The 17240-nt window shown below is 38.8% G+C and overlaps 2 protein-coding genes across 16 annotated transcripts in view; one reads left to right on the top strand and one right to left on the bottom strand.

Annotated features, from left to right (window-relative positions):
- The window catches only part of IRAK4 (interleukin 1 receptor associated kinase 4), a 37386-nt gene extending 22417 nt beyond the window's left edge, over positions 1-14969 (top strand). The window contains exons 10-12 of one of the 5 annotated variants that reach the window (XR_011255895.1): positions 193-255; positions 4747-4901; positions 12622-14564. Coding sequence is in view for 2 of the 5 variants with exons in the window: in XM_069584537.1 (XP_069440638.1) it covers positions 193-255; positions 4743-4901; positions 12622-12762 (363 nt within the window). In the remaining 3 variants the exon portion in view is untranslated. Of the gene's footprint in view, positions 1-192; positions 354-4742; positions 4902-5016; positions 5588-10908; positions 11702-12621 lie in introns of those variants that run through there. The other 4 variants (XR_011255894.1, XM_069584537.1, XM_069584538.1 and 1 more) reach the window with 4 other exon arrangements.
- The window catches only part of TWF1 (twinfilin actin binding protein 1), a 51213-nt gene that overhangs the window by 15795 nt on the left and 18178 nt on the right, over positions 1-17240 (bottom strand). For 4 of the 11 annotated variants that reach the window (XR_011255898.1, XR_011255904.1, XR_011255897.1 and 1 more), the window contains one exon: positions 13898-14535. The exons of 4 other annotated variants lie outside the window; for them this stretch is intronic. The gene's annotated coding sequence lies outside the window, so the exon portion shown is untranslated. Of the gene's footprint in view, positions 1-7628; positions 7784-11729; positions 12188-13897; positions 14536-17240 lie in introns of those variants that run through there. 3 more of the 11 variants (XR_011255905.1, XR_011255907.1, XR_011255901.1) reach the window with 3 other exon arrangements.

Here is a 17240-nt window from a genome sequence, read left to right as displayed (position 1 = left end):
ATGAGTTCTGAGGTGTCAGGGAAGAAAGGGTGGTAAGAAATGACCACAGCTTGTGTTCTTTCCACTTTCATGCCTAAAAGGCATGCAGTGCGTGGAAATGGTTCATTCAATTTCATAATCAAGAGCCATGTTCCTTCCAGTTTTTATGTGTTGTCTTGAGTCTTATATTTACGGGTTTTACTTTCTTCTTAGGTTTTACTAGAAATAATAACCGGACTTCCAGCTGTGGATGAACACCGTGAACCTCAGTTATTGGTAATCGAAAGATTTCACTTTTCTAGCTCTTTTCTCTTTCATTTATAATCTAAATTTATGTGGGTAAATTTGACATCTGGAAATGTCATTTTCTACTGGCAATCTTTCTGTTGGCAATTACATAGTGGCATATGGAAAAAGCATCAATTATTTTTAATCTCAGCTCTGCCATGAAATATTTGTGAAGCTTAGAGAAGACACTGATATATTCTATGTTCTAGTTTCTTTGAAAATCACAGTGGAGCTGTATGATTTCTGAGATCTCCTCTAGTGTATTTTTATTTTGTTACTTTCATGGTGATTACTAATACCATTTTCAGAGGAGAAATAACATTCTTCCTTAGAAATTTGTGTCAGACTAGAATTGCTAATAAAATTCTTTCTCCATTTCTATTATGGAATATTTTTAATAAAGTTATAGAAAATTTTACCTGTGTATTATATAGGGATTCACTGACAATTATATAAATAGACTAACTGAACACTAAAACTACAGTAAAGTTATGCCAGGCCTTGTTTTCCTGTATACTAAATTTTAAGAACTTACAGGGTCCTATAAAATTAAAAACTTACATAAATACTACCACATATGTTTTTCATAAAATTATTCATATACCTCAGTTTAGCTCGGTTGCCCACTGTTTTCCAAATCCTTGCCATACCATGGACTGCAGCACTCCAGGCTTCCCTGTCAATCACCAACTCCCAGAGCCTACTCAAACTCATGTCCATCCCATCAGTGATGCCATCCAACCATCTCATCCTCTATCGTTCCACTTCTCCTCCTGCCTTCAACCTTTCCCAGCATCAGGTTCTTTTCCAGTGAGTCAGTTTTTCACATCAGGTGGCCAAAATATTGGAGGTAAAGCTTCAGCATCAGTCCTTCCAGTGAATATTCAGGACTGATTTCCTTTAGGATGGACTGGTTGGATCTCCTTGAAGTCCAAGGGACTCTCAAGAGTCTTCTCCAATACCACACTTCAAAAGCATCAATTCTTCGGCACTCAGCCTTCTTTCTAGTGCAACTCTCACATCCATACATGACTACTGGACAAACCATAGCTTTGACTAGATGGACCTTTCTTGGCAAAGCAATGTCTCTGCTTTATAATATGCTGTCTAGGTTGGCCATAGCTTTTCTTCCAAGGAGTAAGCATCTTTTAATTTCATGGCTGCAGTCAACATCTGCAGTGATTTTGGTGCCCAAGAAAATAAAGTCTGTCACTATTTCCACTGTTTCCCCATCTATTTGCTATGAAGTGATGGGACCAGATGCCATGATCTTCGTTTTCTGAATGTTGAGCTTTAAGCCAACTTTTTCACTCTTTTCTTTCACTTTCATCAAGAGGCTCTTTAGTTCTTTGTCACTTTGTGCCAAAAGCTTTCAGTTCAGTTCAGTTCAGTTCAGTCACTCAGTCGTGTCCGACTCTTTACGACCCCATGAATCGCAGCACGCCAGGCCTCCCTGTCCATCACCAACTCCCGAAGTTCACTCAGACTCACGTCCATCGAGTCAATGATGCCATCCAGCCATCTCATCCTCTGTCGTCCCCTTCTCCTCCTGCCCCCAATCCCTCCCAGCATCAGAGTCTTTTCCAATGAGTCAACTCTCCGCATGAGGTGGCCAAAGTAATGGAGTTTCAGCTTTAGCATCATTCCTTCCAAAGAAATCTCAGGGCTGATCTCCTTCAGAATGGACTGGGTGAATCTCCTTTCAGTCCAAGGGACTCTCAAGAGTCTTCTCCAACACCACAGTTCAAAAGCATCAATTCTTCGATGCTCAAAAGCTTTAGTGTAGTCAGTAATGCAAAAGTAGATGTCTTTCTGGAACTCTTGCTTTTTCTGTGATCCAGCGGATGTTGGCAATTTGATCTCTGGTTCCTCTGCCTTTTCTAAATCCAGCTTGAACATCTGGAAGTTCACGGTTCACGTTCTGTTGAAGCCTGGCTTAGAGAATTTTGCGCATTACTTTGCTAGTGTGTGAGATGAGTGCAGTTGTGCAGTATTTTGAACATTCTTTGGCATTGACTGTCTTTGGGATTGGAATGAAAACTGACCTTTTCCAGTCCTGTGGCAATGGCTGGGTTTTCCCGATTTTCTGGCATGTTGAGTGCAGCACTTTCACAGCATCATCTTTCAGGATTTGAAATAGCTCAACTGGAATTCCATCACCTCCACTAACTTTGTTCATAGTGATACTTCCTAAGGCCCACTTGACTTCACATTCCAAGATGTCTGGCTCTAGGTAAGTGATCACACCATCATGGTTATCTGGGTCGTGAAGATCTTTTTTGAATAGTTCTGTGTATTCTTGCCACCTCTTCTTAGTATCTTCTGCTTCTGGTAGCTCCATACCATTTTTGTCCTTTATCGAGCCCATCATTGCATGAAATGTTCCCTTGTTATCTCTGATTTTCTTGAAGAGATCTCTAGTCTTTCCCATTCTGTTGTTTTCCCCTATTTCTTTGCATTGATCGCTGAGGAAGGCTTTCTTATCTCTCCTTTCTATTCTTTGGAACTCTGCATTCAGATGCTTATATCTTTCCTTTTCTCCTTTGCCTTTAGCTTCTCTTCTTTTCTCAGCTATTTGTAAGGCCTACACTGATTTTATTCTAATTTCTGTGTTCTAATGGGACAAACCACTGTGAAAAATTCAGACATGTGTATACCAGATTATTTCCCTAGAACAAAGATTAGAAAGTCAAAAGGTATAATATATTTTCTCAAAGGCTCATGCAATATTTTTAAGAAAAACCGTAAATGTAATATCTCTATATTATAATGTTGCTACAGATGTCCCTTATATAAGTATAAATTATAAAGCTTGCCATGGGTTCTTGGATATGTACAATGAATATTGAAAAGTGAAAGTGAACGTTAGTCATGTCCAACTCTGCAACCCCATGAAGTATACGGTCCATGGAATTCTCTAGGCCAGAACAATGGAGTGGGCAGCCTTTCCTTTCTCCAGGGGATTGTCCCAACCTAGGGATCGAACCCAAGTCTCCCACATTGCAAGCAGATTCTTTACCAGTTGAGCCAAAGGGAAGCCTAAGAATACAGAAGTGGGTAGCCTGTCCCTTCTCCAGTGAATCTTCCCAATTGAAAGGCAATTGGCATTGCCTTTCTTTGGGATTGGAGGGGTCTCCTGCATTGCAGGTGGATTCTTTACCAATTGAATATTACATGGTATCTAATATTTTACAGTAAAGTATAAAGCCTCCAATTATTATGAAAAGTTAATATTTTCATAATATTTCATAATATTTTATACAGGGTGAGTACATGCTTAGTTATATCTAACTCTTTGCAACCCCATGGACTGTAACCCACCAGGCTTCTCTGTAGCACATAGTGAAATTTTGTCTTTATTAAAGAAATAAATCCTGTGTTCCATTGGTTATTGGAGGTCAGGAAAGAAGCCTGGGCTGGAGTTACAGTTTTTGAGCCATTCATGTACAGGCATACATAAAGCTTTGGATGTTGATTGTATTATACAGAGAAAGTGTATAGATTAAAAAATATAAGAGGGAAAAAGATTATTACCACAAAAATAGGACTTGCAGTGACAGAATTACTCTGTCATAGTTCTGGAAACCAGAAGTTGAAATCAAAGTTTTGTCCAGGCACCATTCCCTCTGGATACTTTAGGAGAGAGTCTTCCCTTGCCCCTTCCATCTTCCAGTGGCTGTTGACATTCCTTGACTGGTAGCCACATCCCTCCAGTGTCTGCCCCTGTGAGTGTCTTCCCCTCTGTGTGTATGTGGATGTGTTTCTTTCTTATACAGATGTCTATCATTGGATTTAAGGCCTACCTGGGTAATCCAGGATGATCTTATCTTAAATTGCTTAACATAATTACATGTGCAAACACCTTTTTCTCCAAATACAGTTACAGTCACATGTTCTGAGAATCAGGACTTGGACATTTCTGTTGGGGGACCACTGTTCAACCACTACAACATTCTCGTTCTCCACCTCTCTCTGTATTCGTTACCTTTCTATCATGGCCTTGCCCCCTTTTTTCCTCCTCCCTTTTTCTCTTGATTCAACAGTGTGAGTACCCACAGAGCAGTGTGCTTGTGCAGAGAGGAAGATCTGCATTCAGAGTTGAAGTTGCATCATTGGGGGCACAGCACAGGAGTAGACCTCACTGTGCTGGAAGCCTAGTAAGGGCTGCTAATGAGGACGTAAGAGCAATGGCTAAATGTTTCTAGGAAGGAGATATGTAAGTATGTATTAATATAAGTAAGTAAATAAATAGAGTTTGTCCTAGATGTCCTCAATTCTTAATAAGGTTACAACAGCAGATAGTAAATACGAGTAAATGTTATTATAATATAGATTAAATAATTTAAATTATTATTTTATAACATAGTAATATTAATTTAGTTATAATTTATATTTATTTATAAATACACTTATGAATTTAACTGCTTGTTTCTCTTTTATTTGAAACTTTTAAAGTTTTAACTTTTGCCTTAAAGCTAGATATTAAAGAAGAAATTGAAGATGAAGAAAAGACAATTGAAGATTATGTTGATAAGAAGATGAATGACATTGATCCCACTTCCATTGAAACTATGTACTCTGTTGCCAGTCAGTGTCTGCATGAAAAGAAAAATAAGAGACCAGACATTAAGAAGGTATTCATTTTTATATGTATTTAAAATGTGAAGGAGGTGGGATTTGTCATTTTTTCCCATGTGTACGTTTCCAATCAATTATTTAATGCGTTTGTTTTCTCTTTCTTTATAAAAGGTTCAACAGCTACTGGAAGAAATGACAGTTTCTTAAAACTTTATTGGAATAGACTCTTGGATTTTTCTATACAGCTATCTAAATCATTTTTTAAACTAAAGTGTTTGGTTTTTTTTTTGTAAGTATTTATCTTTTATAAGGCAGCACGGTGAAATGCAGTGGTTATTAAAGCTTATGTAGAACTCACAATATAGAGGATAAACAATAGTCGAACCGCTGTTGCAACACAACCCAACTTTCTTAGAGTCACTCTGAGTTCTTACAGTAATCCCTGAGATATTTCCTCGGAACCTCAGCAAACACAGTTTGAAAACTCAGAATTAGCTAAACAGATGACAGGACTATAGGGTGAAAAGACCCTGTGCTGAAGCCTGACTGTACTACTAATTTTCTGTAAGGATTTGGGAAATGTCTTAGCTGCTTTGAGCCTTGTTTTTTTCACCTGTAGTGTTGGATTAATATCTACTGTGCCTCTCTGACAGGTAGTCATGATGCAGAGTATGTACAAGCACTTTGTAACTTGTAAAGGGATATAAAATTTAATGTTTATATAAATAATTATAAAATCCTATTATAGTTTTCATTTCTTTATAGGGTCATGTTCACAGTGTGCTATTAGCAATCATTCACCATAAGCCAGTGATGCCTTGATGGTACTCCCATGATGATGTGGCCATTAGATTATGTTATTGGCAAATCTGAAGGTGTTTTGAGATGCAGTTAAGGTCCCTCATCTGCTGACTTTGAGTATCAATAATAAGATGCTGTTTTGGGGGCCTGACCTAATAAGGTAAGCTCTTACAAGAAGTCTGAGCGATCCTCCTATGGACCTTGAAGTAAGCTACCATGTTGTAGGAAGGCCACATTGGCTATAATTTACTGATAGCCTCTAGGAGATGAGAGCTACCTTCCAGCTATCAGTCAGCAAGAAAAATCTGGAACCTTGGTTGTGTAACACCAAGAAACTCAATTTTCCAAAAACCTGAATTAGCTTAGAAGAGTACTTCAAATTTCAGATAACACCATAGCCCCTGCTTACACCTAAATTTCAGCCTTGTGAGACCCTCAGTAGCAAACATGGATTTCTATGCCTGGACTTGTGACATAAAAAATTGTGAGATAATGAATGAGTTGCTATAAGCTACTAAGTCTGTGATATTTTTTTATGCAGCAATAGAAATGAATATAGATATTCCCATGGTTCTCCCATGGGAACATTCCGCCATGTTCATAGGTTATATCCACAATACCAGGTATCTGCAATTACTCATTCATTCAATAATCTTGATACCATTAGTTCTTTCATTAACCCCTCTCAAGAATGGGCAGAGTGAGCTATAGTAGAAGGTGATTGTCCTCTATATTATTTAGACTTTCCTAAATGTTTTCTTGGGAAACAAAGATAGTACACTTTTCAAATCACCTTTATAAACTAAGCATTTAAGCAAAAAGAAATGTTTGCTAGTAGAAAAGGAAAATAAGTAAAATCACTTGATAACAATCTCACTAGGAACCCACATAATCTGAGGTACGTTATGGCTTATAACTGAAAATGATGCTGTTTGAAAATATAATGAGAATTTAATTATTTCTTGAAATTAAATGGTAAACGAGGAGCCAGGCTTCAAATCCACTCTCATATGTAAGCCTATGCTCTTAACCCTTCAGCTTTCTCTTTCTCCTCACCCTTGCCTCACCTCTCAACTAACTTACCTCATGGTTATTGGGATCCCAATGGTGCAGTCAGTTTCCTACTAACTATACAGATGCTTTCTCACATTGATTTTTTTCATGATTACTTTTTTACACAATTGAGTCTGTTCTTAGCTGAGTAACTTGGTAACTTAAATTTTTGTTCCTGTCATCATACCAAGCTGGCTTGGCATCATTTTAGATAATATCTTCCCTAACATCAAGCTTCTATGCAACAGTCTCTTTTGGCCTTTGTCTAACCACTTCATCCACTCTTCAATGGATTTTCATCTGTGTTTTTGACAGTTTATGGATAAACAAAGATGTCAAGAGACAGGATATGTCTGAGTTTATTTATCCTGCCTTTGGCAAAGGAGTCTTTGTCTGCAAAATGAAAGTGGTTAGAAAGCAAAAATAGGATTAAAAAAAAAAAAGAGGATGCCCACAGTATAGATGTAGCAAGCTCTCGTGTTGTATGCAGTTGAGATTTCTTGCACCATTGGTACCTTAATGACTGTGAGATGGGTTGTTTGAGAGGTGGGGGAGGCGTGAGAGGGAAAGACAGAAAATGATGCTCTACCCTTCAATTTCACCCTAAAGAAATTGTCCATTAAACCTGGGATCTGGGTTGTTCGCTAACCACCTCTCCAAAGCATGCATTTGCTCAGGAAATGGGCTTTCAGAGAGAAGAGAAGGATGTGGGTTATTAGCTAAGACCCTATCTCTCCACAGGGGAAGAGCCAAAAGGTAGCAGAAGTGATGTTCTTAGTTCCGTAAGATTGCGCAATGTACCTAATCTGCTCCATCAGACTCAATTTCTGTTAAGTTGGCTTCCTCCACTGTGTTCTCTGAGAGCTCTCACGTGACAGGTTACCTTCCCTTTACCCTCTTTATCAGTCAGAAATAATTTCATAAGCATCTGTACTCAGCATTTCCTTTATATACAGGCCAGTTGTCTGATGTGGCTTGGCTGATGTTTCAGGAAGTTTTCTTTGTTGTTGAAACTGTGCTTAATGCTCTCCCTGGATTATCTGCTTCCATATCCAGAACAGTCTTGTAAGAAAGAGTCTATTAACTGTGATTTACAAAAGAAAAAGCAGGCAGAGAGAGGAGAAATGGCTTGTTAAAAACCACACAGCTAATCAAGGGGCAGAGTGTGGATGCTCACCCCACTTCCTCAAATTCTAAAGCCTATACATTTATGACTATCAAATAGCAGAAAAGTGAATAGGAACTCCTCCACCACTGTTCTTCTCATGAACAAAGTGGATTCTGTTGAGGAAACGTAAATAAGAAAATTGCTTGGTCAAATAAAAATGAATGTCATTACTTGGTTAAATAAAAACAAATGTTATTACTAATCAGGTGAGCAGTATCTCCAATGCGCTGGGGAAAAAAAAGTCAGGAAATCACTTATTTTCAGAAAAACACTAATTATACAGATATAAATTCTTCTGAGTAAAAATGCCAAGAACACTAGTGTCATCTTCAGTTTAAATAGGCCTTCTCTAGTTTGGCTGGCATTGAAATATTAGAATTTGATCTTTATTCCTCCAGGAAAAAAAAAAAGTGCATATGTATAAAATAGCATGTATATAGTTGTTATGGACTGTGTCCAAACTCTATTAAAAAAATTCTAAATGAGTAGCCCATTTCACTGATTATGAAAATTTCACAGTATATTTGGTAGATATTTCCATTCCATTAAATGGAATTGATATCAGACTTACCAAAATTAGATATGGCTTCTCTCTCAGGTTAAGACTCTGTCTTAACTATTTTGAAAGCAGCAGTATAGTAAATACAAGATTCCAGAGCAAGAGTCCGCACTGTTTCATGCCCGATGGTTATGTGCTGCATGGTGGGGCCTGAGTTTGTGTGACTCTTAGCTCTGGGAATGAATGACAGAGGGGTTTCCCTCAACTCGCAGCTGAACAGGACTAAAGTTCTGAGAAGAAAAATGTACAATGTACAAGCTTTTTTCACTGTTTCCTCAAGGCAGAATTTAATGGCCTGTAATGACATCTAGTTGAAGCATTTTCTTAACTGCCTTTGGAATATGCTTCCCCCTAATCTTTTATAGAAACAGAAAAAATCAGATTTTTGAAAAAACTGGTGGAGACTTTGATGTGAACTTTTCATGTTGCCTCCAACAACTGATTGTGCAAACCAATAAGTAATGAGAGCAGGGTTGAGAACCAGTGGCCTGCCCCATTACCAGAAAGACCAATTACTTTTTTTCCCTGTATTTTTGACCCATTGAATTTTGCCAACTAGCCAACTAAATTTTTAATTCTAAATTTTCCTAGGTTCTAAGAGGAACAGGCAGATAATAGAAAACAATAGTCAATGTTTTTCTTTACTTTTCCTGACATATAATTAAGACAGATTTAAGACATTCTAAAGTATTTATTGGGCTTCCCTGATGGTTCAGTTGGTAAAGATCTACATGCAATGTGGGAGACCTGGGTTCAGTCCCTGGGTTGGGAAGATCCTCTGGAGGAGGGTATGGCAACCCACACCATGCAGTATTCTTGCCTGGAGAATCCCCATGGACAGAGGAGCCTGGCAGACTAGTTCATTGGGTCCCAAAGAGTCAGACACGACTGAGTGACTAAGCAAACACAAAGCATTTGTTGCTCTGTTCACCTTTTGGTTCTATAGCTATACAAAATGACTATAGTCCCAGCTATCTATAATTCCTTTTTTCATTTTCAAAATAATCATCAGTTCAGTTCAGTCACTCAATCGTGTCTGACTCTTTGCAGCCCCACAGACTGCAGCACGCCAGGCTTCCCTGTCCATCACGAACTCCTGGAGCTTATTCAAACTCATGTCCATTGAGTCAGTGATGCCATCCAGCCATCTCATCCTCTGTCGTCCCCTTCTCCTCCTGCCCTCAATCTTTGCCAGTATCATGGCCTTTTCCAGTGAGTCAGTTCTTCACATCAGGTGGCCAAAGTATTGGAGTTTCAGCTTCAGCATCAGTCCTTCCAATGAATATTCAGGACTGATCTCACTTAGGATGGACTGGTTGGATCTCCTTGCAGTACAAGGGACTCTCAAGAGTCTGCTCCAACACCACAGTTCAAAAGCATCAATCTTCGGCACTCAGCTTTCTTTATAGTCCAACTCTCACATCCATACGTGACTACTGGAAAAATCATAGCCTTGACTAGATGGACCTTTGTTGGTACATTAATGTCTCTGCTTTTTAATATGCTGTCTAGGTTGGTCATAGCTTTTCTTCCAAGGAGCAAGCGTCTTTTAATTTCATGGCTGCAATCACCATCTGCAATGATTTTGAAGCCCAAGAAAATAAAGTCTTTCAATTTGTTTCCTCATCTATTTGCCATGAAGTGATGGGTCTGACGGCATGATCTTAGTTTTCTGAATGTTGAGTTTTATGCCAACTTAAGCAACAAAATAAGCATATATTCTGTTTTTTTGCAACTTTATGGACATATAGTTGAAAAAATTGTGTATACTTAAGGTATTCAGATGACACCACCCTTATGGCAGAAAGTGAAGAGAAACTAAAAAGCCTCTTGATGAAAGTGAAAGTGGAAAGTGAAAAAGTTGGCTTAAAGCTCAACATTCAGAAAACGAAGATCATGGCATCTGGTCCCATCACTTCATGGGAAATAGATGGGGAAACAGTAGAAACAGTGTCAGAGTTTATTTTGGGGGGCTCCAAAATCACTGCAGATGGTGACTGCAACCATGAAATTAAAAGATGCTTACTTCTTGGAAGGAAAGTTATGACCAACCTAGATAGCATATTGAAAAGCAGAGACATTACTTTGCCAACAAAGGTCCGTCTAGTCAAGGCTTTTCCAGTGGTCATGTATGGATGTGAGAGTTGGACTGTGAAGAAAGCTGAACACCAAAGAATTGATGCTTTTAAAGTGTGGTGTTAGAGAAGACTCTTGAGAGTCCCTTGTGCTGCAAGGAGATCCAACCAGTCCATTCTGAAGGAGATCAGCCCTGGGATTTCTTTGGAAGGAATGATGCTAAAGCTGAAACTCCAGTACTTTGGCCACCTCATGCAGAGTTGACTCACTGGAAAAGACTTTGATGCTGGGAGGGATTGGGGGCAGGAGGAGAAGGGGATGACAGAGGATGAGATGGCTGGATGGCATCACGGACTCGATGGACGTGAGTCTGAGTAAACTCTGGGAGTTGGTGATGGACAGGGAGGCCTGGCGTGCTGCAATTCATGGGGTCGCAAGGAGTCGAACACGACTGAGCGACTGAACTGAACTGAAGATGTTCATCATGATGCTTTGATATACAGCTCTCAGTATCCGCAAGGCATTGGTCCCATGGCCCCGTGGATACCAAAATCCATAGATTCCCAAGTCCTTTCTATAAAATGATGTAGTATTTGCATATAACCTATGTACATCCTCCTGTATATAAGTAATCCTGTAGATTACTTATAACATCTAGTACAATGTAAACATGATATAAATAGTTGTAAATACAATGTAAATAGGTAGGTAGTTGCCAATGTGGCAAATTCATTTTGCTTTTTTGACCCTTCTGGAATTTTTTTTTTCCAAAATATTTTCAATTCATAGATGCAGAACCCATGGGTAGAGGGACCCAACTGTTCATTGTGAAATGAATACCACAGTCAAGCTAATTAATACATCCACCACCTCATATGGTAACCTTTTTAGTTATCTTGGTGTGGTGCGAATACTTCAGATCTAATATTTTAGCAAATTTCAAGTATATAATGCAATGTTACTAACTTTGGTCACCATGCTGTACTTTAGAGCCTGCAGACTTACTTATTTTATAACCAAAACTTTAACCCTTTGACCAACCTCTCCCCATACTCCTTCTAAAGTTTGAACTGTCCCACTATAAGAATAGACACAGGTAGGATTGGCTTTTTAATCACTCACATTCTAGTCTCAAAAATAGTATGGAGGCAACCATAGTGAATCTCCAAAATTAATGCTCAGATGAAATAAGGAAAAAATATGAAATATTCTCACCTAAAACAAAAATCATTAAACTCAACAAGCTTTGATTGTTTTCTGTGGTACAGGCACTTAAAAAAGCAATGTATATATGCAAAGTCCTTGTTCTCAAGAGAAACTCTCTGTTCAGATAATGATAACATACAAGTAAATTTATAAAAACAGCATCAGGTAAGGAAAACTGTTAAGAAAACATTAACACTATGTGTTGTCATAGATTCCCTTCACATAGAACATTTAACAACATCCAATGGCACCCCACCTAGAAAATCCCGTGGACGGAGGAGCCTGGAAGGCTGCAGTCCACGGGGTCGCTGAGGGTCGGACACGACTGAGTGACTTCACTTTCATACATTGGAGAAGGAAATGGCAACCCACTCCAGTGTTCTTGCCTGGAGAATCCCAGCGACGGCAGAGCCTGGTGGGCTGCCGTCTATGGGGTCGCACAGAGTCAGACACAACTGAAGTGACTTAGCAGCAGCAAGCTCAAAAAAAAAAAAGAAAGAAAGGAGGCTACCAGTGTAAGTCTCAGAAGTTACTAGAATGTACTGTAACTTTAAAAAAGAAAATAACCTAAACTGAATCAGTTTTTTGTGTGTTACGCTGTGTTATCAGAGACCTCTGGGTCTCAGTGAGCCAAGAAGACTTCATTATAAAGTTTCTACTACTAATACTATCCTGGGAAAAGGAATACTGTTTTTCAGATTATGTCAGATGTTTTCCTCTATTGGCTATTTATGCATCACATAATTTGGAGAAGGTAGTAGTTAAGGTCATCTAATCTGATTGCCTTGCACTATGTGCTCAGTTGTTATGTCCAAGTCTTTGCAATCCCATGGTCTGTAGCCTGCCAGGCTCATCTGTCTATGGGATTTTCTCAGCAAGAAATACTGAGGTGGACTGTCGTTTCCTCCTCCAGGGGACCTTCTTGACCCAGGAATCAAACCCATGTTTCCTGCATCTCTTGCACTGGCAGGCAGATTCTTTACCATTGAGCCACCTGGGAATCCTTTGCTTTGCATTGACTGTGTGGATCACAATAAACTGTGGAAAATGCTGAAAGAGATGGGAATACCAGACCACCTGACCTGCCTCTTGAGAAATCTGTATGCAGGTCAGGAGGCAACAGTTAGAACTGGACATGGAACAACAGACTGGTTCCAAATAGGAAAATGAGTACATCAAGGCTGTATGTTGTCACCCTGCTTATTTAACTTGTATGCGGAGTACATCATGAGAAACACTGGGTGGGAAGAAGGACAAACTGGAATCAAGATTGCTGGGAGAAATATCAATAACCTCAGATATGCAGATGACACCACCCTTATGGCAGAATGTGAAGAGGAACTAAAAAGCCTCTTGATGAAAGTGAAAGAGGAGAGTGAAAAAGTTGGTTTAAAGCTCAACATTCAGAAAATGAAGATCATGGCATCTGGTCCCATCACTTCATGGGAAATAGATGGGGAAACAGTGTCAGAGTTTATTTTGGGGGGCTCCAAAATCACTGCAGATGTTAACTGCAACCATGAAATTAAAAGATGCTTACTTCTTGGAAGGAAAGTTATGACCAACCTAGATAGCATATTGAAAAGCAGAGACATTACTTTGCCAACAAAGGTCCATCTAGTCAAGGCTATGGTTTTTCCAGTGGTCGTGTATGAACGTGAGAGTTGGACTGTGAAGAAAGCTGAGTGCCGAAGAATTGATGCTTTTGAAGTGTGGTGTTGGAGAAGACTCTTGAGAGTCCCTTGGACTTCAAGGACAACCAGTCCGTTCTGGAGGAGATCAGCCCTGGGATTTCTTTGGAAGGAATGATGCTAAAGCTGAAACTCCAGTACTTTGGCCACCTCATATGAAGAGTTGACTCATTGGAAAAGACTCTGATGCTGGGAGGGATTGGGGGCAGGAGGAAAAGGGCACGACAGAGGATGAGATGGCTGAATGGCATCTTCAACTCGATGGGCATGAGTTTGCATGAACTCTGGGAGTTGGTAATGGACAGGGAGGCCTGGCATGCTGCAATTCATGGGGTTGCAAAGAGTCAGACATGACTGAGCGACTGAACTGAACTGAATGCCATGTTTATCTGGCAGTCTTTTTTTTAATTTTGATTTTTTGGTCTGGGTTCACCTTTTGGAAGATAATGTACAGTGACAAAGACTGTTGTAATCTACATATCAGTTTTTACCGTGGAATTTTTTAAAAAATTTCATTTATTTATTTATTTTGGTTGCACTGGGATTTGTTGCTGTGAGCGGCCTTTCTCTAGTTGCAGTGAGCGGGGGCTACTCTTTGTTTTGGTGCGCTGGCTTCTCAATGCGGTGGCCTGTCTTATTGCAGAGCACAGGCTCTAAGCACACGGGCTTCGGTAGTTGCAGCGTGTGGGTTCAAGCTGTAGAATACAGGCTTAGTTGCTCTGCAGCACGTGGAATCTTCCCAGAACTGGGATCAAACCCATGTCCCCTGCATTGACAAATGGATTCCTATCTACTGTGCCCCCAGGGATGTCCAGAATGTATTTTTATGATTAGGAAAAATCACATTCTTGTTTAGAGTGAAGTACCTTGAAAATTTAGGTAGTATGAATTAAATCTTCAGAGACTGATCATCTCAGGCTGTTCCATAATACTGATATCTAAACTCTAGGTTGTGACAGGCCCCTTCTTCTGCTACAGCCAATCTAACAGCCAGATAGTGTCTTTACCTCTTTTAAGAATTAGAAAGGAGCTAACAGTATGGTGATAATCTTTTTGCAATATGTAAGTGTAGCAAGTCACCATGTTATACACCTTAACCTTACACAGTGTTATATGTCAATTTTATCTCAATAAACCTGGAAAATAAAAGAATTGAAAAGTTAAATGGAGACTACATCCTTAGCCCATCCTCTCCTTTATAAAATGTGTAAATAATGATAGAACTTTTACTGTCAAGAAATCATATCCCATTATATATTTTAGACAAAGACTAGCATCCTTTATAACCATAACAGAGTTTGACTATTATAAGTTAATGAATATTGACCTTAAAAATATTGACATGCTGACCAATATCTGTTTAAAAATAATATCACTTCCATTGTTGGCATTCATTGGTCAAATATTCTTAAATCAATTCATAAGTTAGAAGGGAACATGCTATTATTTACTCTGTTAAACATATTAGGAAGCCCTGCCATACCAAGATTATTCTTTTGCCAAGAAAGATTAATAATAGTATCAGCCCTTGAATATTCAGGCCTAGAAAATGGCAAAGGAGCTTTAAAAATTCTTCTCTCCATTAAAAAAAAAAAAAGGCCGGCAATAATTGTCAGAATTGACTTTTTCAGAAGTGGAAATTAATCAAAAGCTTGCAGCAACCCCATGAGCATTTATTCAAGGAAAACAGCTCAATAAAGACAACAACAACAAAAAATAAAGACAACAAACTTTGTGGCATTTTAATTTACCCTACTCCCATCCCCTGCTTCCTAGCTCAGCAGTAACTTAAAAAAAAAAAAAAAAGCCCACATTTTTGGTACCAGACGGAACAGAACAGAACTGGAGTTCTTCACAGCCTGATTCTAAAAGAACTACAGTTATTTAACTTGTCTGGCGGTTCCCTGGAAGACTCTATTCAAAGGTTTATCTCTATTTGATGTGACTAAAGCTAATGTATCACTAAAAGCTTTTATGTAGAGTCATTGTCAAAACCATTTACTGGGAAATTTATATCTCAGTTTAGTATATTTTATTTATTATATTGGAATGTAATTGCTTTATAATGTTGTATTAGTTTCTGCTATACGAAATCGTGAATCAGCAATATCATATGCCCTGTCTGTTAAGCCTCTCTTCTGCCTTCCCATTCTACCCCTCTAAGTCATCACAGAGCATCAAACTGAGCTCCCTGTACTATACAGCAGTTACAGTGGAGGAAGCCGGTGGGGGATGAATGAGGGAGTAGCATTGAGATATATATATATACTGGTTTAGTTGTTAAATCGTGTCTGACTCTTGTGACCCTGTGGACTGTAGCCTGCCAGGCTCCTCTGTCTAAATCGGGTAGCTGGCAAATGTTTTAATCACAGCTGCCTAAAGTGATGAATAGTACAAACAATAGGTTAAAATCCTTGAAAGGAAAAACTGAGGGAGAAGACCTTCATTATGGCTTTGAAAGGTCTTCAATACATTCTTGGGGATGCAGAAAGCCATGCACATGTGTAAAGGCCATGTGCATGCTCAAAAAATCTGTGATGGCCTAAGCTCTAACCTCTGGCTGACCTTCAGGCTCTGGACAGCAGGAAGTGAAAACTAAAGGAGAGTCTAAACTGCCTGGCTGAGTGTGGATGATGTGTCTCACAGAGGTGCACACAGAGCCTGTGGCAAAAACTGGGGGATTTATTGGTGTCAAGCAATCTTTATTGATTCATTAGCTGATGACTAAGCTGAGTTGAGATTTCTGTGGCCACATATCATGAAGAATACAAACTTTGCAAAATTAGCTCATAAAGTCACTACATAAACAACAAATCAAACAATTAACAACAAAAACAAACCTTGAGGAGGAGGCAACCTGATGTCCAGAGTTTCCACATTATATTATATTAAATTCCCAGCTTTCAATAAAAATAGACATGCCAATAAACAGTAAAGTATGATTCATATCTGGGGAAAAAAATTTCACTCAAAACTGTACCTAAGGAAGCCTAGATGTTGTGCTTATGAGACAGACACTTTTAAATCAGTATTTTAAATATGTTCAAGAGCTAAAGGAAACTGTGTATAATGAATTAAAGGAGAACGTGAGAACAATGTCCTAACAAATACATGACATCAGTGAAGAGATATAAATTATGAAAAGAAGGCAAGGAGAAATCCCAAAGTTGCAAAGTACGATAGCTGGAATGACAAATCCATGAGAAGGCCTAACTAGATTTGAGCAGGCAAAAAACAAAGAATCATCAGTCTTGAAGAGAAATCAGTTGAGGAACAGAAAGAAAAAGAATGAAGAAAAATGAGCAGATCCTCAGAAATCTGTGGGGCAGCTTCAAGGTGACCAAAGTATGTATAGCGAGAGTTCCAGAAGGAGAGGTGTGAAAGTGCTAGAAAGAATATTGGAAGAAAGAATGGTTAAAAACTTACTAAACTTGATGAAAAATGTTAGGCCGCTCAACCGAGAAAGTAAACTGCAAGTAGGATCAACTCAAAGAGATCTTACTCCCAGATACATCATAATAAAGACAATCTTGAAAGCAGCCAAAGCAAGAGATTTAGCAGATATAAGGGATCCTCAAAAGGCTCATTATCTAATTCTTCAGCAGGAAACCCAGACATTCAAGGCCTGAAAGAAAGAGTGTCAACCAGTAATTCTAACAAAACAATTCTAAAACATTGAAGAAAATAAGACATCGATAGAGAAACAAATGTTGAGAGAATTTATCAGGAGAAAATCTGCCCTTTGAGAAAGGAAGAAATCCTTCAAGCTGAAATGAGAGAATACTAGAGACTAACTATAATCCACAGGAAATAAATAGAAATAAAAACACCAGGAAAGGTA

This window comes from Ovis canadensis, chromosome 3 (assembly GCF_042477335.2).
Source record: "Ovis canadensis isolate MfBH-ARS-UI-01 breed Bighorn chromosome 3, ARS-UI_OviCan_v2, whole genome shotgun sequence".
NCBI classification, from domain to species: Eukaryota; Metazoa; Chordata; class Mammalia; order Artiodactyla; family Bovidae; genus Ovis; species Ovis canadensis.
Note: the sequence above shows the minus strand (reverse complement) of the source record. Positions and strands in the feature narration are given on the sequence as shown.